The sequence below is a fragment of the Marmota marmota genome, unplaced genomic scaffold, assembly GCF_001458135.2.
Source record: "Marmota marmota marmota unplaced genomic scaffold, marMar, whole genome shotgun sequence".
NCBI lineage: Eukaryota > Metazoa > Chordata > Mammalia > Rodentia > Sciuridae > Marmota > Marmota marmota.
The window spans coordinates 62393092-62416628 of record NW_026000174.1 but is presented as its reverse complement, the minus strand read 5'-3'; the positions used below and the strand labels follow the sequence as shown (position 1 = coordinate 62416628).

The 23537-nt window shown below is 38.8% G+C and overlaps 2 protein-coding genes and 1 long non-coding RNA gene across 4 annotated transcripts in view; 2 read left to right on the top strand and 1 right to left on the bottom strand.

Moving 5' to 3' along the window:
• The window catches only part of Cblif (cobalamin binding intrinsic factor), a 13315-nt gene extending 1988 nt beyond the window's left edge, over positions 1-11327 (top strand). Inside the window, exons 3-9 of the mRNA XM_015478008.2 lie at positions 655-768; positions 1172-1312; positions 2841-3022; positions 6181-6358; positions 7467-7668; positions 9484-9602; positions 11148-11327. Of these exons, the coding sequence (XP_015333494.1) occupies positions 655-768; positions 1172-1312; positions 2841-3022; positions 6181-6358; positions 7467-7668; positions 9484-9602; positions 11148-11209 (998 nt within the window). The 3' untranslated portion in view covers positions 11210-11327. The remainder of the gene's footprint in view (positions 1-654; positions 769-1171; positions 1313-2840; positions 3023-6180; positions 6359-7466; positions 7669-9483; positions 9603-11147) is intronic.
• LOC125612121 overlaps positions 1-17500 on the bottom strand; it is a 53550-nt gene extending 36050 nt beyond the window's left edge. For both annotated transcript variants that reach the window (XR_007342441.1, XR_007342442.1), the window contains exons 1-2: positions 16010-17500; positions 15694-15759 (exon numbers count right to left, since the gene is read on the bottom strand). This is a non-coding gene — a long non-coding RNA (uncharacterized LOC125612121). The remainder of the gene's footprint in view (positions 1-15693; positions 15760-16009) is intronic.
• A 66-nt stretch (positions 17501-17566) lies between these two features.
• Mrpl16 (mitochondrial ribosomal protein L16) lies at positions 17567-21771 on the top strand. Its single transcript, XM_015478007.2, has 4 exons — positions 17567-17751; positions 18057-18122; positions 19705-19853; positions 21021-21771. Exons 1-4 carry the CDS (start codon positions 17697-17699, stop codon positions 21504-21506), a joined length of 756 nt encoding a protein of 251 aa, XP_015333493.1. The 5' UTR covers positions 17567-17696; the 3' UTR covers positions 21507-21771.
• The last annotated feature ends 1766 nt before the right edge of the window (positions 21772-23537 follow it).

The following is a 23537-nucleotide window of genomic DNA, read 5'->3' as shown; positions in this document are numbered from 1 at the left end:
TTTTTTTTTTTTTTTTTTTTTTTTTTTTTTTTTTGGCGGGGGGGGGGCACTGGGGATTGAACCCAGAAGTGCTCTACCACTGAGCTACATCCCCTGCCCTTTTTTAAGACAGGGTCTAAGTTTCCCAGGTTGACCTCAAACTTACAATCCTCCTGTCTCAACCTCCTGAGTCACTGGTACTACAGGCATGAGCCATCACATGCCAGCTACTCTGTGACCTTGAACAAATCACTGAATGTGACTCAATCTCACCTCACCCTCTAATAACAATAATGCCACAACTAATAGCAATGACAATGACAATACAATGTCTCTTCTGCCTACCTCACAGGAGTCACCTTAAGGCCCAAGTTCAATAACAAATTTTAAATTATTCTGCAGTTCCATATTTTCATAGAGAAACTTGTGTGAGTGTTCTTGCTGCTTTTTAAACTAGATACCAGGGATTATTGGCAGAGTCATGGATCACACAAAAGATACTAGATTCAATACTCCCTTAAGTATTTTTCCATATATATTTCTTCAGAAATATCAAAAAATTATGTGAGTACATAAGTTTAAAAAATCAAAATGACCTGGATATGCTCAGCCCTACCCCTGGTGATCCCTCCCCTGAGGATGCCTTATGTCACTTCTCTGTTTGCTCCTCTGCAGACCTAACCACTGGGCAGCTCGCCCTCACCATTATGGCCCTCACCTCCTCCTGCCGAGACCCTGGGAGTAAAGTGTCAGTTCTGCAAAAGCAAATGGAGAAGTGGGCACCTTCAAGTAAGACCTCATGGGAAGGGAGGGGAGAATGAGCACAGAGTCTCTTTCCTGAAAATTTTAAACCCAGAAAGGAAAAGAGTAGAGGTGGGGAGAGTTACACTGTCACCTTCTCTGATAATTCCACCAGTGACAGATTCACTCCTCAGTCAAAAAAAAAAAAAAACTAGAAAGTCAACAGACTGTTCACACTCATTGGAAACAGCATCATCCCATCATCCCTTTTATTCTGTTCAATTGCCAGATGATATTCTGAAAAACACTGAAGTTACCCTTTGCCAATACTCTTTCTTTAGGGAGAAGTGTTCTAGCAATTTCTATTTTAAAAATTCAGTTTTTCCTTCTTCATAAATGTCTCGAGCATAAGGAATGTTAGTCTAACAAAGACTCTTTATTCCCTCTTGAGGCCCTAATGACCAAGTGACAGCTTTCTATGGGCCCAGTCTGGCAATCTTGGCACTGTGCCAGAAGAACTCAGAATCAACCTTGCCAATAGCAGTCCGCTTTGCCAAGACCCTGCTGTCCAATACCTCTCCCTTCAACGTGGGTAAGTGGCCACCATCAGACACTGCCCTAAGCTGAGAACATCACAGGCACAATGTGCTTAGTGATGAAGCTGGACAAGGAAGTAAGGACCTTGAAGAACCTGAGAACCATGCAAGCTTGTGCAGATGGGAGACATTTAGCAAAGTTTGTTGGATATGTGAGTTAGGGAATAATGAAGGAAGGGGAGATAGTAACACGTAGAAACATGTTACTATATTTGAAATGTCTAGCAGCTACAGAACCTCCACTGGGAACAATAAACATGTCACCCAAGTGTAGGGATTACTTCCAAAGTGATGCATTGCTTCAGCCCTGCCCTGCACCATCTTTAATTGCTGCTAATGCTTCCACACTCAATTTTCCTAATGCTTCTCCTTATTACATCCAAATATCCTCTTTCTATTAAATAGCAACTGTCTAACCCATAATGTTCCCGGCCTCAAGAAACACTGGGACCATCTTATTCCTTCATTCTGAAAGCTTTCAGCTGCTAGTGCATGGAAGCTTTCTCCTTGCACATCCTTCTTTGGTCCATTCCTCAGGGTGTAATGATCTCTTCTCTGTAGGGGTCACCGTCATGGCTCTCTGCCACTCTCTCATCAGTAGCATTATCTCAGGCTTTGCCCTTTATTCATGCCTCATCAGAAACCTGTCGCATATCAATTTCTATCAACAAGCAGGTAAATGTACTCTGGGCCCTTCTCTGGATCAAGAACAGACGCATCTCCCTTTTCATCCTCGAACTTCACACATTTCTGGGGCATCTCAGCCAATCCAGAAACTCTGGACTTCTTTGCCTCTGGGTTTTAATAACACTATCACCCGGAATGAAGTTACATGACTTTCAGGTGGAGATTGGGGTAGGAGGAAAAGATCAGTAAAATAAAAAAATGTTATCTGGCAAGTTTTCCATTTGTTCTGGTCTTGTCACATCGGAGCTTCCTCATTCAGTCCACACAGGTTTATCACACACTAATAATGGCAAAGTCCCTGTGCCGAGTGCTCTGGGGGATGCAAAGTTCCCATCATTCAAGTGTTCACAGAGCGTAACAGCCACAAAACACAGCAGAGGGTGCTGAAATCGCAGAACAGGCAAAACAACAAATGCTAAATGAGTTCAGAAAAGAGGCTGCAACTGACAGAGAAGACTTCACTGAAATGTGGTGATGGTCAGATTTTCAAAAATGGTGGATTTTTGGAAAGATAAAAACTGGACAAAAAGCATGGGATTGAACATACCACCAGTCTACATTAATGGAAAGTATGAGCTGTAAAGGTGCAGAGATCTAGGTTCAAGTTGTGGCCCTGCTGCTTACTGGTTGTGTAGGATTGGGCAGTTATTTAACTTCTCAGACCCCCCATTTCCCCATCTCTTAAGGAAGTTAAGTACAGTTTCCTATTCCACAGATTATCCTGAGGACTAAGTGAAATCATGTAACTAGAACTCCATGAGCACATGTAAATGTTAGCTGTTCAAAATGCAGTGGTGGCAATGATGGTGGTAGGTCTGTCCCCTCTGTGATTTACAGACACGGGAGCAGTGGCAACCTTGGCTCTGACCTGCATGTACAACAAGATCCCTGTAGGTTCCGATGAAAGCTATAGAGCCCTGTTTGGTCAGGTACTAAAGAATATTGTGGAGAACATCAGCAATCGGATCAAAGACAATGGCATCATTGGAGACATCTACAGTACTGGCCTTGCCATGCAGGTAAATACGTCTTGGATGCCCTTGATCGAGTCCAAGCCAATAAGCCCAGATTGTAGGATCAAGAGATCAGATGTCTGCTGACATCTCTGGAAAAGCCCAACTTTGAAGTAGATTTCTAATGGCACCTGTGCCTCAGTTTCTCCACTGGTTAAATGCAGGTAAGTGTTAATTCTCCCTTATCTCATAGATAAAGTATGAAAACAAATCTATATGAATTTATTTTCCTTCCTTGGGAAAAAATGAAATAAATAAATTCAAGAAATGACAAGTTTACTAGTCATAGTAATAATGATTTAAAGTTTGATGTGTACATAATAATATTAAAGCAGGTCCTCAAAAAAATTGAATTTTCTGATTCAATCTTGCCAGCCAAATGCTCTTTTTTGCCCTTTGTCTTGATCCAAAAAAGGTCAATTTTCATTTTAAATGGTTAATGAAAATAATCTAAAATTGACTCAAAAAATTCCCTCATAAATGGTAGAGCCAGTCTATCTGTTACCAAGCCCACACTCAGTCCTACACTCCCTAGTATATATTTCCAAACTTGGGTTTGGTAAGATGTTGCTTGATAGCTCTGACAACACCTTCTCCCTATCCTAGTTGATTAAGGCAGCATCCTCTGTGGAATGCAGATGTACTCAGGATATTAAAAAGCCACCTGTGGCTAAATCCTCTGATCTATACTGAGAAATTTATGCTCTGAAGTCTCAAAATATCTTATGGGATTAAGAGAAAAGCTGCACATGAACTCTCCAAGTCAGGAAAGGGAGAATGCTGGAGTTAGGATGCCAGCACTAAACCTAATCTAGCTCTGGACTGCTACTAAAAGGAAACTGTCTCCTGAGAAAATAAATGCTGATATTGGTATTCTCCAGACATTAAAAATTAGTAAAGGACATAAACAACCTAAGTATCAGTTAATGTTAAACATAAGAATAAAAACAAATTCCCATTCCAATGTTTAGTATTGACAAATAAGAATCAAGTCAGTTTTCATGTCATGGTTAATAAGAGTCTGTCACTATACAAAGCACTGGATATTTTCCATGGTTGCGTCAATCATACAAGAGAATCCCCAGTACTCAGGTCTAGAAAACTCCTTGAAAGAAAACAGGTAGTCTGAAAGAAATGAGCATAAGAATTGGTGGGGGTAGAGGGAAGAAAGTCATGACTCAACTAAAATAATCTTGCTTCAACCTAATGCCTGATAGAGAAGTGTTTATTTTGTAAATTTGCCTTATGAATTCTGTTTCAGATCTTATCATCTGTTAGTTATACTCTGATAAGCTGTACCTGGGAACTAAAGCTTTTCCTGTGGAAAGGCAGGACCTCCTCCAAACCCAAACACCACAGACCATGTGGGTTTCTCAGTTAAGACGCTGCCCACCTGGAGTTTACTCAGGCAGTGACTCTATCTGAAGTCAGCAGATATCTAATATATAACCTCCATCTAATCTAAAATGTTCTGGTATTGAGATCAAAGGGTTCTGCAGCTATAACAACTTGGGTTTGAATCCCAGATCTTCCCACTATCTTGAACAAATACTGAATTTCTTGGAATTTCATTTTATCTACAATAGCGAAATTGCAACTAAGTTAAAAGAAATGTGATGTACAAAAAAAAAAAAATCACAGATGCAATTTCACGATCACTCACTGTTCATGGTCTCTCCCAGAAGAACAGCAGTGCTAATAATATTAAATCTTTTTAGCCTTTGTTCTCCCTCTTCCAAGATGATGATTCCCTTCACATTGCTCAAGCTACCCTCTCCCTTCCCAGTGGCACTCTCAAGGCATTTCCTCTGTTCCAACATTTCTCTCTAAATGCTATCACTTTAAGCTTCCTCAGATAGAACTTACACTGATAAGGGATCTCATAAACCCCTTCATGATAGTTATTAATGACATATAATAGCTTAACAATATAGAGTATTGGCATTGGTGACTCTTACTTAGCAGAATTTGGGGGGATATTGTTACTGAGGAGTATCTATCTGATACTTCTTAAACCAAACTGCTTTGTAAAGTCACCTGCAGCAAGATCTATGGTTCATGCTTGCCAAAGATAACAGTATGGTCATACACGTCACAACTGTCTAAGTGTCCATACCACTCTCTCTAGCTGAGAGAACCATTTCTGACTCATCTCTACCTTCTTCCATTCCCCATAACCAGCTCCAGGCAAACCAGTCATCAGCAATCCCAGCCCTTTAACGTGCTCTGGTGGCCCTAGCCAGCACAACTGTAAAGGAAGGAATGTGGTAATGATAGTTTGTACATCACATTACAAAATCCTTTTAAATATTAGCCCATAGAATTTCAAATGTCAATTTGAAATTGTCAAGCAGGAATTATGCTTTTATTTAACCCATTAGATAAAAAACTCAACAATGTTAAGTGAATTGGTTGGTCTGTTAATCAAGACTCATTTTTCAGTAAACTGAACTACAAATCATTTTGCTAAAAAAAATGGGAATATCATATACACTTGAAATTCCAAGGCTACATTAGGTGGTCTCAGGAATAATCAGAATAAAGGGTTCAAACCATGATATCATGGACCACCTTTTTTTCTCATCTCAGCATGGTTTCCCTCATTCTCCCCTACTACATGGCTTCTTCAAAGTATTTCAGGAAGATGATGACTCAGTGTGCACTCACACAGTCCCAGCTGAAAAACCCCAACAGGAAAAAGAAGTGTTTCTCTCCCCAACTACCTATATGTCAGAGAAAGATTAAATAGTTCATGTATCACCAGTCATCGGGAAAGTCCACCCGAGGGTGCACATGACAACACAAAACAAGGGAAGTCGGCTACATGTATATGGCCAGGTTTTTCTAAATCACAGCTCCCAATGGAGTTGGCTTTGCCCACTCTCACCCTCACTTTACACCCAAAGTCTGCTCATAAATATGGCAGCCCTACTGGTGTTCCTTGAATCTGACCATCTCACCGGTCTTTGTTTTGTGACTAATATGTGACAGATACTGCGCTAAGTGGTAGAAGTGTAGCACTGAGGAAGAAAAATATAGTTCCCAGAGCTGTGTATCCCTTACAAGGCATGTAAGTAAAGCTATACCTAATCTTTCTCTCTCTCTTTCATTCTCTCTTTCTCCCCGTGTTCCTCTCTTCCTCCCCTCTCTCCCTCTTGTCCCAGGCCCTCTCAGTGACACCTGAGCAACCTAACAAGAAGTGGGACTGTGAGAAGACTATGAATATAATACTGGATAAGATTAAGCAGGGGAAATTCCAAAACCCCATGTCCATTGCCCAAATCCTTCCTTCTCTGAAAGGCAAGACATACCTAGATATACCCCAAGTGACCTGTGGTCCTGGTAAGAACTCTTAATATCTACCTCTACTTATGTCATAAGTCAGCACCTTATGTCAAGATGAAATGTAGGTCAAAGTTAAGTGGCATGTAGGCTTTGTATGTCTTCCTCCCACATGAAGAGAGCCACATCTGTCTTAAAATTCCCAAAAGCATATGTTAGCATACAGCCATACCATTCAAACCTCAGAATTCAGCCCCATGTCTACTTCATTCAGCATACATTTATTGAAAACAACTCTGGACAAAGCATTTTGTGGGATGCTAGAGAAGGGAGGGCTATAGTCTGAACAACCAAATAGCTTCACATTCATTTGACAAATGTACCTCCAAACATTATGCATATCTTATCATATCTGCTTTTTACAGAGTAGGAGACAAATACACAAAAACTATAATATTTGGAATAATGAAACAAATATTAAATAGAAATTAAATCCATACACAGTGCAAAAGCAAAAAAAGATGACCAATTATTGATTTTATTTGGGAGGCCTAAGATAAAAGAGTTGACATTTTAGCCATCTAATTATGAAAGCTTGATGCTCACAGAACACCAAAGGGATGGAGTGGAAACATAGCATGCTACTTTTTAATTTGAAATATCTTTATTTTATCCAATCATAAATACAATACAGAAATACATAAATTCAAATATTGAAGAAATGTGTGTTTAGAAAGTAGGGATCCTTCATTAAAATTGTATACTCCAGAGATAGTACTGGTATGGATTTCTAGCTCTTCTTTCTAGTCAAATACCAACATAAAGTATTATTCTCTTAAATTAACTTCCTAAGAAGAGATTATAAACTTCTTGTCCATTTCAACACAGAATCTACAGAGACCAAAATTAAGAAAACTGTTCCCAACCATATTGAATATTTACACTCACCTAACTCCTTGGGCTGTTTCCCAATGATTTCCCAACTTTAACAAGTTGGCCATAGAGTCTTTGCCAGGATTCTACACTAGTTGTCCAAGTACCTTGTTAAATGGTCTGAAACTTATTACTTGCTTGAAATGTTTCTGGGATAAGTTTTCAGTAACAGACTTCACACCAACCACAGAAACCCCATAAACTTTGACGTATTTTATATCTTCACTCTTCACAGATCATGAGGCGCAACCAACTCTACCCAATTACCCTTTCCCTGTCCCAACCTCAGCATCTAATATCACTGTCACATATACCATAAACAACCAGCTGAGAGGGGTAGAGCTGCTCTTCAATGTGACCATCCCAGTTAGTGTGAGAAATGGATCAGTGTTACTGGTTGTCCTAGAAGAAGCACAGCGCAAAAATTCCATGTTCAAGTGAGTGCTGTGAGTGTTGCTTGCCATTCTCCTAGTCCTGCCCTCAAATACCTTCTCTTTCTCTCCCTTCCGTATCCTTACTTGTATTCCTTCTGCTAATTTAATATGCTTTTATAATAGCCCCTTGAGGAGCTCATGAAAATTTAAATCATACATGTCAATATAAGTCAAATGAGTCAATGTTAAGTCATACAGATCAAGGAGAGTCCACTGTGGATTAGAAGACTCAGACTCCATGGCTTTGTTGGGCCCCAACAACTAGGTACTATTTAGGAAGATGTGGAATCTGTGCTATAACAAAGCATTTGAGATACGAGTGCACAATCTGGGGTTAGTGAATAGACTAGTGTTCATAGAGGAGAGAATACAGGGCTAAATTAAGTGTTTAGGTTGAATAACAGTGTAAAAAGTCTGAAGTCCCAGGCTAAGGAGATCAGCTTTCATATTGTAGATAAGCATTACAAGTTTTTGTGTAAGGAGACCCGTGTTGTAAAATGGTCCTTGGACTGTGAGAAGAGGAGGCAAGCACAAAACCTATGATAGCTACAGTAATGAAGTGTGAAGTAACATTTACCTCACCTAGGAACCACACCAAGGAAGTTCCTAGGTGAACTTCCTTGACATGAACCACACCAAGGAAGACTGTGCAGTGACAGGGAGTGGAAGGCAAGAGAATGCCCCAAAACTATTGATGGGAGTGTCAAAAATAATATCTTCCAGAAAAAAACCAGACTGGTTTAAAAACATATGTGTTCCAACTTGAAACACTGGAGACATTTAGAGGAAGTCCTTGGAAAAAGACACCAAGATAGGCAAAAGAGATCGGAAAATAATCTTATAGAGACGACAAAGTTAAGGAACTATGCAGTGGGTGGCAGACACATGCCCCCCAAAAAACATGAGGCAGCTCTAATATTTCCCATTTTACAGATGACACCCTAGGCCCAAGGAAACTAAGGAACATTCCTAAGATCACATAATGCGTAACTGGCAGCGTGGAGAGCTAAGCTCAGATGTGACTGGCTCTGAAGCTCATGTTCTTTCCACTCTCCTGTCAGGGAAGAGCAGAATACAGGAATAAATCATGGAGGAAAAAGCTAAACTTTGGGGAATGCTTATAGTTTGCAAAGAGAAAACAATAAAGAAAAATAGGTAAGTCTGTTTAGAATGAGCCAAGGGAAAGTGCCCACTCATGGAAAGAAAAAAGGAGATTGATTTTCAAACCTTCTGAATATACTGTTCTTCTCTAAGCTTAGCTTTAATGTTGCCTGACTTTTCTTTTTCTGATTGTAAATATAATAAATATACATAATAAATTTAGGAGGGAAAAAGCATAAAGAAGAAAACAAATCTACAGTCCGTTCACAATATAACCACTGTTAATATTTTTTATAATTTTGTTTTTTCTATGCATATTATAAACAGTTGTAATCATCCTATAAGTGGAACAGATATTTCTATAAAATATGAATCCCATATTTTCTTTAGCATTATTGCTTATTTTCCCATTTTGCTGAAAATTATTGAAAAATATTATTTTCATAACTTTCAAATATACAATCTCAGATATTCATTCCATCATTCATGTAATTTTTTACCCATTGTGGGCATTTACACTTTTTAAATTTGATTTTAAAAATCCATTCATTTTAATTTCATTTGATTTCATATTCATTAGTCATCTGCATCTTTTTCTTTTAAGCAGGATTTTATCTGATCTTTAAAAGAACTTAGAATTTCTCTGTCCCCTCATCTTACCTCCACTTATTGCCTGACCTAAAGTGAGGTATTAATTATGTATTATTTTATTCTTAGATTTGAAACCACAATGACATCTTGGGGCCTTGTTGTCTCTTCCATCAACAATATTGCTGAAAATGTTAATCACAAAACATACTGGCAATTCCTCAGCGACAAAACACCTTTGAATGAAGGTGAGAGAAGAAAAGGGATGAGCATATCTTCTGTAGTTGGGATGCTACATCCATTATTTTATTTCATTCGTTCATTCATTTAATCAATAAATGTGAGACTACATATGTATTTATAATAATTTATACAGTAATTACATAAATATAGATGATATGTATATCCATAAACATATATATATATATACACACACACACATACATATATAGCCCTTCAATAGATACATTAACTCTTTAAGTATTAGTGGCCCTCTTTTTACAGTGGGAGCAACAATCTTAGTGACATTAAAAGGACTTGTGCGAGGCAGGCATCTAGCATGTGAGAAAGAAGACAATCAAACCCAGGTTTCCAAACTCACACTCCAGCAAAACCTTAACATTAGTTAGTCTCCAACTTAAAGAGCACTGGTGTATGGTTTTGTCTAAAGATGATGTTACCTGGTTAAGCTAATGTTCGCTGTCAACATGCAGAGCGATGGAAAGCCAAAGTCACAGCAGTGCTAAGGCTGTGGCTTGATAAGAAGGCTTTGTTATCCAGTATCACAATGGGAAAGCTGTTGTTCTTAGCATCTGTCATATAATTAACAAAATCTGGCCAGTCAGAATTTGTAGGACTGTAGCATAGCATATAACAAAGATCCTGGAGCTGCACAGGCCTTGGCAAGAATCCCCTTCTTTTATTTAAGACATGCATTAGGCAAGTGATGAATCTTCTCTGGACCAGTCTCCACAGTTATAAAATGGAAATGGCTATAACAATTTCTTAAGTTACTGTGCAGATTACGAATAATGTATTTAAGTACTGGGCCTTTTGTATGACATGTATTCAAAAGTGGTAATTATTATTATCAATTCTCCTACCTCTTTTATCTCAGAAAATTGCCCTGAGAACTAATATTAGACTAATTTTTCTGTCTACCAATTGCTTTCTTTCTCTGAGAGAAGGATGACAAAGGGAAAGGTCTCTGAGATTCAAAAAAAAAATGGGCCTGAACTTGTCACTGTTTCTGTTGCCTGAACTACCTGGAAGATAATGATGCACCTGGAAGATAATGGATGCTGTCATTTTTTATCTTCCCTGTCCTAAAAGACAAAATTCTCAACCCACTGTCCATCCCTATTTCTTACAAAATCTTCCCCCAAAAAAGTGAAATACTTCTTGAATGCCCTAATTTTGGCTGAAATAAGCCATTTTAATAATAACTACCATTTGTTGTTTAATTATTATGTGTTGGGTCCTGTATGAGGCACCCAGCAGTCACTATTTCTAATCCAGAAGATAACCCTTCAAAGAAAATATTATTAACAAAATTTTCTTTGTGGAGGAAAAAGAGGCTGGCACATCTTAAGACATGCTCCACAAAATACCAAACTGGAAACTAGAAACAAGAACTCCCCAAATTCCAATTCCATATTTCTTCCAGACTAACAAAGTGCCCACTTCTCACTAGGGTTATTTTATTCCTCAAATAAATTTAATGGGCTGATCATTTGGGAAGTAGGGGTGATTACATGCACCATGATGACCCCATTTTATTCTTTTCTTTCCAGGAGTTGCTGACTATATTCCCTTCAACAATGAGCACATCACAGCCAATTTCACTCAGTATTAAGAAGGAGGTGAGCTTAGTTTCTACTGAACATCTTCAAAGGCTAGGTGAATTTTTTCCACTTTGTTTCAGAAAAAAAAAATGGATACCTATGCTATTCTTATTTCTGGTGAAAACACAAAAGAACACTCTGTGGAATAAATGATGCAAAGTTCTCCAGAGTCTGAACATTCCTGACTCATGAAAACAAAATGTCCCGTTTTCCAATAAAATCACCACCAGCCCTCACTTAAACCTGAGGAGATAGGAAGGGTCCAGCTGACTTTTCTTGGAGATCATTCTGATTTTCTTGATTAACTAAATAATGCACTCCCTATTCTACAAATGATAAGTTTTTATTTTATTTTTCTTTATTTTTTATTGGTTCTTTTTAGTTATAAATGACAGCAGAATCCATTTTGACATAACTATAAAATCATGGAATATATCTTGTTCTAATTCAGTCCCAATGCCTCTCATGATATATTTTTAAAACGTCCTATTTGTGTTTCTAGTACCAAATTCTCCTTTTCAAATCACCTAATATAAACATACACCTGTAGGTACAGCAAATATACATGAAATGGCCAAAATTGTTTCATATGAAAACTCTCAGATGGTTCAGAACTCCCCTTCCGTTTCTATTACTTGCTCTGGGTAAAATCAGGTTCAAAATATATGTTTTATATAATTTTATATATTTAGTATATAGATATAATTCATATTTATAACAACATATAATATAAAAATATATAACATATTATGTGACGATAATAATTCTATCCTCTGCTTATAGGAGTCAACACTGGTACAAACTTTCTAGAGAATAAAAAATTTGTATTAAAAGGCCTAAAATATACAATTGGCCCTCTATATTCACAGGCTCTGCATTTGCAGAGTCCACCTATTGCAGATTTAAAATACTTCCAGTTGAATTTGTAAGGAATATGTACCAACTCTTCTTCCCTAAACAACATAGCATTAACAACTATTCACACAGCATTCATGTTGTCTTAGGTATTATAAGTAACCTGTACAGGATTTAAAGCATACAGGAGGATGGGAATAGATTATATGCAAATATCACACTATTGTATATAAGGGATTTCAGCATCCACAGATTTTGGAATCCCTGGGGTCCTGGAACCAATCCCCTGAGGATATTGAGGGCCAACAACTGTACTCAAACTTGACACAAAATCCCAATTGTGAAATTTATGCAAAGAAAAGAATCATAAGAGGACGCAAAGATACACAAGAATCAAAATATCAACTGTGACTGTTGGAGAACAACACTTAGGTGCAGTCACAATGCACTGCCTGACACTGAGCCCCAGCATGAGACAGACTGAATTTCCCAGCCACAGTCCTCCTGTCCTGGCATCTTAAAAACAAGTAACTGCTCACTGGTAACAGTGTGGCTCCCAGAAGAAAGAGATGTGAACCAACCACACAGACCCAGGTCCTCATCCCCAACGCACCTGTTAAGTAAATCACTCTGTCCCAGAAAAATGCCAGGACAGTCATTGTAATAGAAGGAAACTTCAGGAATGATGAATAAAGTGTCTCTCTTATCATGTAATGTACATAAATGAAAAAAGTAGAGGCTATCTATACATCCAACAATAGGGTCGTGGACAGACAAACTTTAATAGGACACATAATAGGATACTAAAGGTTACTATAATTCACCTTCAATACTTGCTGACTTGAAAAGACATTCATGATATAGAGCCAAGTGAATGAAGCAGACTATACAACATTATAGAATCATCCATGCCAGTGTTTTGGTGGCTCTGTTTGATACAATTACTAGTTATTTGGAGGTTTTGTTTTTTGTTGTTGTTGTTTTACTGTTTTCTAAGTTTTGGCTATTTAACACATAATTGAGCAACTGGAACCTAGGAAAAATATTTTAAGCAAAAGCACCTTTTTTGCTTAACAATAAATTGGGCAACCAAAAAACCCTGTGTGTTTGTATGTGTATCTGTGTGTGTGTATATTGGCAAGACTGGGAGCAGAGGAATGAGTTGAATCTATCACAAGTTGCAGCTCTGCTTTGACAAAGTGCTTTAAAATGTACCCATGTGTATATTCACTATAAAAATAAGGTGACTGCTATAAGTAATGAAAAGTGTGAAAATACTGTGAAATATATTCACCTGTGAGTACTTGAGACAGGAAGTCATATAAATTTAGTTTATAAAATACGTCGATTTTTCAAGACATTTCAGAGGTCTTTTCTAGGTTGCCAATGCATTTTCTAGTTGGTTTCCATTTGTCATTATCTCACAGATGAAAGAGTTCTACTCTTATTCCTTTGGAGATAATTATTCAGCTTAAGAATTTTTCCAAGCAATGACGCTCTTGTCTTCTGATTCCTACCTTTTGGTCCTTTAGCACTAGTAAATTACCTAAGAAGAAACAGTTAATCAGGGGATTGACTAGTATCCCTGATTTTTTTTTTAAAAAAAAAAGAAAGTAGCACAAAATTACTGAAAAACCTAAACAAAAAAATCAAGACTAGATGCACATATACAGAAAGTATCTAAAAGGGGAAAACCTGACATTTCCTCCAAGGTTCTTCTCACTATTTTACTATTCCTACTCACACATTCTCACAGTGCCACGAGAAAGAACCACAATATATCTCCACCAACTAGCACAGTTCCTGGCATAAAAATATATACTGATTATTTCAGATCAGAAAAGATAACTTCCAGTTGGAAAAAAAAAATAGCCTGAAGATATGGTGTGAGAGGAAATCTGGACATGGAATCAAAATATTTTTAGCAATCATTCTGTACATGCTAGCAAGTAAGCTGAGTGACCTGGACAAGACAGATTCTCATTAACTAAAAACTCAATTTCTTCATCTATAAAATGGGGAGTCTGGCCTAGAAACATCTCAAAAATTCTCTCAGTTCAGAAAAGGTTTAAGAATTGTATTCCTGAAGATATGTATATTGTTTATAAAAAGCTCCCTACCCAAACACACTAGCTGTATTAAAAAAAAAAAAAAGAATTAAAAGTAACAGCCCCCTCCATTCATAATCACATGTGTGTGCTCTTTAATGCTTTAGGTTAAGTTGCAGTGACTATAAAAAGAACTTTTGTGACCTCTATTGGCCACCAGTGGTAAAGCCTGAATTTTTTTCCAACGCATTTTGACACATCATACATAAATGGAGTATAACTATTCATTCTTTTGGTTGCACACGATGTAGAATCACACTGGTCGTATAATCAGATATTCACATAGGGTATTAATGTCTGACTCATTCTACTATCCTTCCTATCCCTTCTCCTCTCCCCTCCCTTCACTCCCCTCTCTCTAATCCAAAGTACTTCTATTCTTCCCTAGCCCCCGCCCCGAATTAGCATCTGCATATTGAAGAAAACATTCAGTCTTTGGTTTTGGGGGATTGGCTTATTTTGCTTAGCATAATATTCTCCAGTTCCATCCATTTACCAGCATATACCATAATTTTATTCTTATTTAAAGCTGAATAATATTCCATTGTGTATATATACCACATTTTCTTTACCTGCTCATCTGTTGAAGGGCACCTAGGTTGGTTCCATAGTTTAGCTATTGTGAGTTGAGCTTCTATAAACATTTATGTACAGATGGGAGAAATCTTTACCGCCTACACCTAAAATAGAGCACTAATCTCCAGGATATATAAAGAACTCAAAAAATTTAATACCAAAAAACCAAATAACCCAATCAATAAATGGGCTAAGAGGAACTGAACACAGACACTTCACAGAAGGAGAAATACAACCTATCAACAAATATATGAAAAAAATGTTCAAAATCTTTAGCAATTAGAGGGTTAAGATAAAATCAAGTGTTAACATGCAAACAAAACTCCTCTAAGATTTCATCTCACTCCAGTCAGAATGGCAATTATCAAGAATACAAGCAACAGTAAATGTTGGTGAAGATGTGGGGAAAAAGCAAGGGTCAACTATTTTCTTGTATGTGGAAGTTAAGAGATAAATAACAAATTTTAAAAAGTAGGGGAGAGGGGAATTTCATGAAAATAAAGTTGAGAACAGTAAAGTAAAGGAAATGGAACAGAGAGGGAAAGGGGAAGAATTGGACAGGGGAGGAACGGCAGAATGAAATAAACCAAATTATGTCATTTGCATTCATAAACATGTCACAATCAATTATACTTTTATGTACAACTGTAATGCACCAATTTAAAACACCAATTAAAAAGATAAAATCAAGTGCTAACATGCATAAAGGTCTACAAAAGACCTAACTCCAGCAGATTGACAATTTTGTAAAGTAAGGTTTTTACCCATTTTTCCCTTGTCTATCCTTTTTCTGATTATGTTGAGCAATTTTTCATGTGTTGTTGTATATGTGTTACGAATATCATTTTCTGCACTGTGAATGGGTTCCCCTTTTTACTTTTCTAATGGTTTCTTTTGATGAAGAGAAGGTCTTACTTTTAATTTAAAAAATTACATCATGCTCCATAAATACATACCATTATTTTGTGTCAGTAAAATAAAATCCGTAACGCTTGCAGAGGTACAATTCCTGGAAGATCTTACTGCAGAAAAAGAAATGGTCATACCTTTAAAAAAAAAAAAAAACTAAGTCATTTTGCAGACAAAAATGAAAAGAAAATTGGAATATGCACAACCACACAGAAGATAATATATTTAACAAATAATAAGCAGTTTTTAACTGATAAGAAAAAATATGAACAGTATGACTAAAATATAGACAAAACATACAAGCAAGCAAATTGCAAATGCAAAAACTACAATGGGGATGTAGTTTAGACATAGTGTACTTACCTAGTATGCTCAAAGACCTGGGTTTAATCCCTAGTATTGCAAAAAAAAAAAAAAAAAAGGTGTGTGTGTGTGCGGGGGGGGGGGGTAAAATCAAAGACATGAGAAAAAGCTTGATATTAGTCATCTCTAAAAAGGAAAACTAATCTATAACCAATTTGTAAATTAAAGTAAATGGGACTTAGAAAATGCTAACGAAAATCAACTTCAGTGTACTACTTTTAGCCAACCATCTCTGTGAGGCTGGTTTCTGTTGCTGTGTCTTGCCATTTTCTCATTACTCCACAACTTAAAATTAAACTTTAAAATTGTTTTTTTACTTTTAGTCAAGGAAAACTTTCTCATATCAGTACCTAAAATGTCCAAAAGTGTAATATTCTTAACTATGAATTCCATTCAAAGGCAGAGCTCCTACCCTCTCCCAGCTCAATCCTGCTTTAGGTAGAGAGTAGTGAAAACAAAATGGGCAAGGGGTGTCTATTTCCCCCACTTAATGCTTTTATCAGTCAAGGAAAATCTTGTCTGCCCCTGTGATCTCTCACCATTTGTGACTTCCAAGGAATGGCATCTGTTGTGGGCTGAATTGTGTCCCCCAAAAATGTGCTCAAGTCCTAAACCTCAATCCATCATCGGAATGTGATCTTATTTGGAGACAGGGTCTTTACAGAAGTAATCAAGTTAAAATGAGGTCATGGGGTGGATGTAATAAAGTCTGTTAACTCTTTGGAAACAGATTCAGCGTGCAGGTCCATCAAACTGTGAATAGAGTCCTCTCAATACTTCCACAGGCACGACGAGTCTTACCTGCTGCTATTACTTGAGACATTAATTTTCAGGGGAAGGCGACACGCAGATTTATTATGATTTAAGCACAACAGACATCAGTCTCCATTTGCTAATCCCATTTGTGTCCTAGGAGCTTGGATAAGGATCTTCTCTCATTCCAATTATTAGACAGCTTCGGGCTCGTAAAAATAATTGACCCAACACTCTCCCAGAACGGTGACACGTTATTTCACCGTAACTTGACTAACTTAAGCTACTGTCCTTTCCCTGGGATCGCTGGGCTCACAGATCCTGACTCGGCTGTTTTTCTGTGGTGTGACCCCGAGAAAGGCAAATCCTTTAACTCTAGGGATGGAATCGGAAAAGCAAGGATGACTTACTCGTCTCGGGGAATTGTTGGGAGGACTAATACAACAGGATGTCCTCGTCTGACACACTGCAAGACCCTTAAACGGTAAACCAAAGACCGGTCCCTGGTATCTTCCTAAGGTGGTTCCCCAGGGTTCCCCTCGAGAAGGGGCGTAACGCAGTAAGTAGTAAGGAGCTGACTGCTAAGCGAACCCCAGGATTGAACGGTGAGGTACTCAAAGGAGAACACTCAGAGCCCTTCCGCCTTCGGAAAAGACGCGGGATTGGGTAGAATACCGCCACAAAGCCAAGAAAACGCGCGCAAGTTGCTGGACGGGACTCATATTGACCCGCAGACAGCAGCGCCGGAACGAAGCTCCCGGGCTCGGGTTTCTTCCCTTCCGGCGGGACTCTGTGCGGAGTGGACCTGCGTGGACACAACTTCCGGTAACGCTAAGCAGTATCCTGAGCACATGAACTTGGCGCTAAGGCGCCGCTCCGGACCCGGGAGAACGAAACTGTGGTGGTAGCGGAGGGAACCTGGCTGCCCGCGACCATGTGGAGGCTGCTGTCTCGCGCCAGTGCGCCGCTCCTGCGGGTGTCCGTGTCAGGTCAGAAGTCCCTTTGGGTCCCTAAAGAAGACTTCCCCCTTCTCCCCCGCCCCCCCGCGCCCTCCAGTGTTGCCTCTTCCAAATCCAAAAAACTGCTAGCTGCGGCTGGTTGGGGGCTGCCCTTTCCCGCCGCCACCTCGGCTCTAGGGTTCCGTACCAAAGGGGCACAGCCATGTGGCGGGGTGGCTCCCGGCTGACTTCTTCAGGGAAGCCTGAGAGCCCATTCAATGGAACCCTCTAGACGATGTTAAAAGTACCTTTGGCCCTGCCTTTGTCGCCTCGTTCAACTTTATTTGTTTTTGTAGATCCTAGGGCAGCCCTGCCCGCCAGTGCTGGCCTAAAGACTCTGCTTCCGGTGCCATCCTTTGAAGGTGAGAGTTTGTCCATCACTTTCCTCTTGGTCTTTTCTCTGATGGAACCCAGTAGAAAATAGAAGACATTGGGTGTCCTTGTGCCATCTGTCCCCATTCACTCATTCAGTAAATAATGCGTTGAAGGCATACTATATTGTCGGTGTTCTAAACACCAGAGGTAAATAACGAGGGGCCATAAAAGTTCCCTGCTCTTAATGGAGCAAAAAGCCAGTGGGTGGTTCCCCTAAGCCTATTCTTGGTATGTGGCCCATGGTCCAATCAGCCAAAACTAATTGGCCTCAAATTTGGACTTTCGATGTTCTCTCCAAAGGTGATTGCATGTATGCAATCATTTAACAATATTATGTAAAGTGCTAATGTATTAAATATAAAAGTTTACAATAAGCCTCAGTTTTGTAAACTAATTTGCCATTCTTTTTTAATATACTGGAAATCTCAGAACAATTAAAGGCATGTGGCTATCTGAAGGTCTTCAACGTGTAATTGTTAAACCACTTTATGTTCTGGGAAGTACATACTGACTTGCAGTCAAAAGCATTACCAAGTTCATTTCTAGCTGCATGAGAAAGCTGGGAGGCAGCTTTTATAACCTGGAATAGTGATAATTTTATAATTCCACTGATAATTATATCAAATATCATTCTTTGAGGTCTCCTCTGTTTTATGATTCCATCATGGAGCCATACTTGTTTTACTACTCAGATTCTTTTTTACATAAATGACAAGATGTTTGATTCCCTACCCCTCAAATTGCCAAGGAAAGAGGATAAAGAAGTCAAGTGTCTGGTCTGAGGTTGTGCCCACCCAACCTCACCCAGTACACTGAGGCACAGATTAGGAATTGTGCAGGTCTCAGCATAACAGCCTCTACGTATATCAAAGACAGTACATTGATTGATAAGATTCCTAAGTTGTAAGTTTTCCAACAAAAACGTGGCAGAGATGAAGAACTTAGTTATTTTTATATGCAATAAAATATGCTTTTATCCCATTAATATCCAGAGATGGAGTAAACTATTTTTTAAAAAAGAATCATATTGTCTGGCTTTGCTGTTTTAATTGGATAGTCTAGACCAAATTACAAAACATCTCCAGGCCTAAGGTTCTTCATCTATAAATTAGAGATTAAAAACACTTTCTACCTTAAATTATATTTCTTGACCTGGGTGATAGTGATGTATTTGTCTCATGCATTCACTTTCAGATAGTTAACTGACCTTTATGTGTGTTAAATGTTTAAAAAAAAAATACCAAGGCTATAAAAGTGTTGTGAAGATTAAAAGAAATAATGATTTCCAAACAGTTCCTTTAATAGGTGTTAACCCCTGAGTGGGGTTAAAAAATGCACATTAGCTTCAATGTTAAAACTTTGCTATCTTCAAAGACTTAGAAGCAATTGTGTTAACCATTGTCAATAGCTGGAAGAATGCAGTTTTACTAAATGCATTCACAAGAAGAATGTAATATTTCTTTGGAATTATTATCCAAAGGTAACTCCTTAAGAGTTACCATTTACTGTTATAACTCTTTCTAGAGATATGTAGCTTTACTTACTCTTGGTTGTCTGTGTTCCTTTTAGATATTTCCATCCCTGAAAAGTCCAAGCTTAAATTTGTTGAAAGGGTACCACTTGTGCCAAAAGTAAGAAGAGAACCTAAAAATTTGAGTGACATACGGGGACCTTCAACTGAAGCTACTGAGTTCACAGAAGGCAATTTTGCAATTTTGGTGAGTGAAGGAAGCTACAGATTAAAAACAAACAAAATTTTCAAAGTCTTCAATTCTAGTCTCTTCCTCCAGTCTGTATTAGAAGTGCCTCACAGGGATGCCACATACTAGCTGCCCTTTAAACAGATGTATAGAGGCTACTAGGTACCCTGTATACATATATCTTTTTAAATGTAGAATGAAAATACAGTGGTTCTCCCTTATCTATGAAGGATACATTCCTAGTATCCCACTGGATGCTTGAGGCTATGGATGGTGCTGAACCCTATGTACAAGCATTGTGATACCATGACAAGTGCATCTAATAACCTAGAGGGCTACTGAGTGACTAATAGATGGCCTAATTAGCACAGTTACATACTGGACAAAAGATAATTCATGTCCAGGTGGAATGGAGTGGAAAAGGATATCTTGATGCTCAAAACAACGTGCAATTTAAAAACTCATGAATTGTTTACTTCATATTTTTTCATTTAATATTTTCAGACTGTGGTTGACTGTGGATAACTGAAACCACAGAAAGAGAAACTATGAAGGAGTTGGGGGAACTACCATAATATAAAAGCAGGAGAGAGACTAATTTGCCCAGCCAGACCATGAGATCTCTTCAGACTCTTAGTAAAAATAAAACTATCCACAACTTCAGCTATGAGGCAGCTGTTCCTTTATTTGTTGAGTAACTTCCATAAAAACTAATTGAGTAGCTGTACAAACAGGTGCACTGGGCTTTGTTTCATCCAGCAGGGAGACATTTCAAAGTTCATCAGCCTGCATGAATAGCCCCTGCTGACCTCTTAGAACCTCATGCCCACTTCTCCAGCCACCCTGGCTTTTACTCCCATTCAGCAAGCTCTTCACTTTGTCAGGTCTTTACATAAACTGTTCCTCTACCTGGAACTCATTCTCTTGCCTTAACTAGTTTTTATTATTTTGTCCTCAGCTTTAAATGTCACTTCTTCAGAGGCCTACCCTGGCTCACCACTGGAATGGGTCTACCATACTCTTTTATTACCATATGCTAGTCTTTTCCTCCATGGTACTTCTTAGTAAGAACTTACATTTTCATATGTATCTTTGAGGCATGGTTTCTAAAAAAGGGAGACATAATAAAACCCACTAAAGACATCTAAGTTCCCGTGTGTTTCTAATTCTCTCATTTACTTTTAGGCATTGGGAGGTGGTTATCTCCATTGGGGCCATTTTGAAATGATGCGCCTGACAATCAACCGCTCTATGGACCCCAAGAATATGTTTGCCATATGGCGAGTACCAGCCCCTTTCAAGCCCATTACCCGCAAAGGAATTGGACAGCGCATGGGGGGAGGCAAAGGTGCCATTGATCATTATGTGACACCCGTGAAGGCTGGCCGCCTCATAGTCGAGATGGGTGGGCGATGTGAATTCAGAGAGGTACAGCATTTCCTGAACCAGGCTGCCCACAAGTTGCCCTTCCCAGCAAAGTCTGTGAGTCGTGAGACCCTAGAGAAGATGCGGAAAGATCAAGAAGAAAGAGAACGTAACAACCAAAACCCCTGGACCTTTGAGCGTATAGCCACTGCCAACATGCTTGGGATTCGGAAAGTACTGAGCCCATATGACTTGACCCAGAAGGGGCGATACTGGGGCAAATTCTACATGCCCGAACGGGTGTAGTGAGAGCACAAGGAATGTATGCACGTGAGCTGCTGAGAGGGGGATCTGCACTTTTCTTCTCTACAGCCTGACCATTAAAGACTCCGGGTATGTCTTAGGTTATATCTAAGAAGCAGTGTGTTATCTGTTTTTTTAAATTAGAGTGTAACCTGAGGGTATAACTTCTCATTGGTCACCTTTAATCCCTTAAGAAATTAAGAATGATTATTAAAAACAAAGTTCTTGGTTCTCGTGGATTGTGAAATAAATGTCTTCAGGAATGAAACAGATGTTCGCATTTCATCACTCATGAAAGTCTGACTTAAAATGTCCGCCCTTGCTTTTCATGTGTACACACTTCAGGAACTAGTTTCCATGACATTTACTAGTTAGAGATACAAATGTTTTTGGAGTAGTAACAAAGAAAATAATGACACTTAATAGGTTAATGGATTCAAGAGATATTTATTGGTGCCATCTACCCATCTTCTTTGAATCTGGAAAGAGGGGATGTTGGACAATATGACAAGGAACATAGCTTTTAGCAAAGGAACTTAAAAGTTGAAATTACATGGTGCCTCCTAGTCTGGAGGTCTCAAGGAGGGGAGTGTTAGGCTCTTTGTGTCTCTGCAGGATTAGCACAGTGCCATATGCCATCTGGCACACAAATTACCACTGCTGGGTGAATGAGGACCCCATGTGATTCAAATTCCCACGGTTCCAGCACCCTGTTTATAACAAGATTAATCCATATTTCAGAGCTAGCCGGTTATAGCCCCTATTCAAACTAAAGGAAACACAAATTACAAGAAATGTTAAACCATTTGCTTTTGAAAATTAATAGAAAGCACACTGATAAAAATGTCATTTTTATCCCATTTTCTTAAAAAAATTACATGTCCAGAAAAGAAAATAAGAATTTATCACCGACTTTCAGAAGTGCACATCTGCACAGTTGGGTGGTCCTCAACAAGTCATGTACTATGAATTTTTAATGTATTTTTAGTGATCCTTTTGCAGTGTAATCACTAAGTAAATCATTCATATTGGAACTCACATATACATAGTTTTTAAAGGGGAACAGAACAACCTTGAGTTGGACACAGCCTCTGGACCACTTCTGTGCTGGTGCATTCCAACCAAGTTTCAGCCTGCAATACATACCACGAAGAAGTAAAGCAAGCAACCACTTACTCCTTTCTTACCTCACACTTCACCTGTTTGTGTGGACTACAGAGCATGGTATGTTGACTGTTGGAGGTTCAGTCTTGATATAAACATGTTGCTTTTGTTGGAGGTCTATTAGTGAACTGCCATCCTGCAACCAACCATCTTCTAATAGGACTCCACCATCACCACCCACACACACACACAAAAAAAAACGGGGTGGTGGGGGGGGGGGCTGTTAAGTGTATCAGCCCAGTGGCTGTCAGCTTTCACAGCTTCTGACAATAAAAAAAAATAAGTAAAAAAAATTTTAAAAGGTTCCCATTGATGCCTTTAAAGAGTCAATCCCAAGCACTCATCCATGAGTGGAATCAACTTAATAATAGATCGCTGAGTCAGCAGATATTTGAGCACCTGTGAGTGGCAGGCACTGTGCTAAGCACTGGGGACAGAGCAGTGAGCAAGACAAGGCCTGGTACCTCCCAATTTGAAGACTACTGTTGGACCCTGAAGAAGGAAGAAGATATATAGTTGGTCAAGGGTGAGACCTAGAAGAGGCTTAAAAGCAGAAGTAACAGATGTGCTGATCTTAGTTCACAGAAGACCCTGTTGAACTGGGTGTGCTACAGGAACTGCCTCTCCACAGCCATCCTGTTGGTGTGAGCTCCAGTCGTCATCTCCTAAGCAGGTACCCATTATGCCTATTGATGTACCCTGCAGGCCCTTCCTTTAAACCATTTGCCTAACCAACTACATATTGCTGTGCCCTCTGTTCCTTCATTCCTTCCCCCTCCCATTTCCATATTTGCATACATTCTCCCTTTGCATAACGTAATAAGTAGTTGATTGATGCCTTGTGTCATAATAAGTTGCCTAATGGAAAGA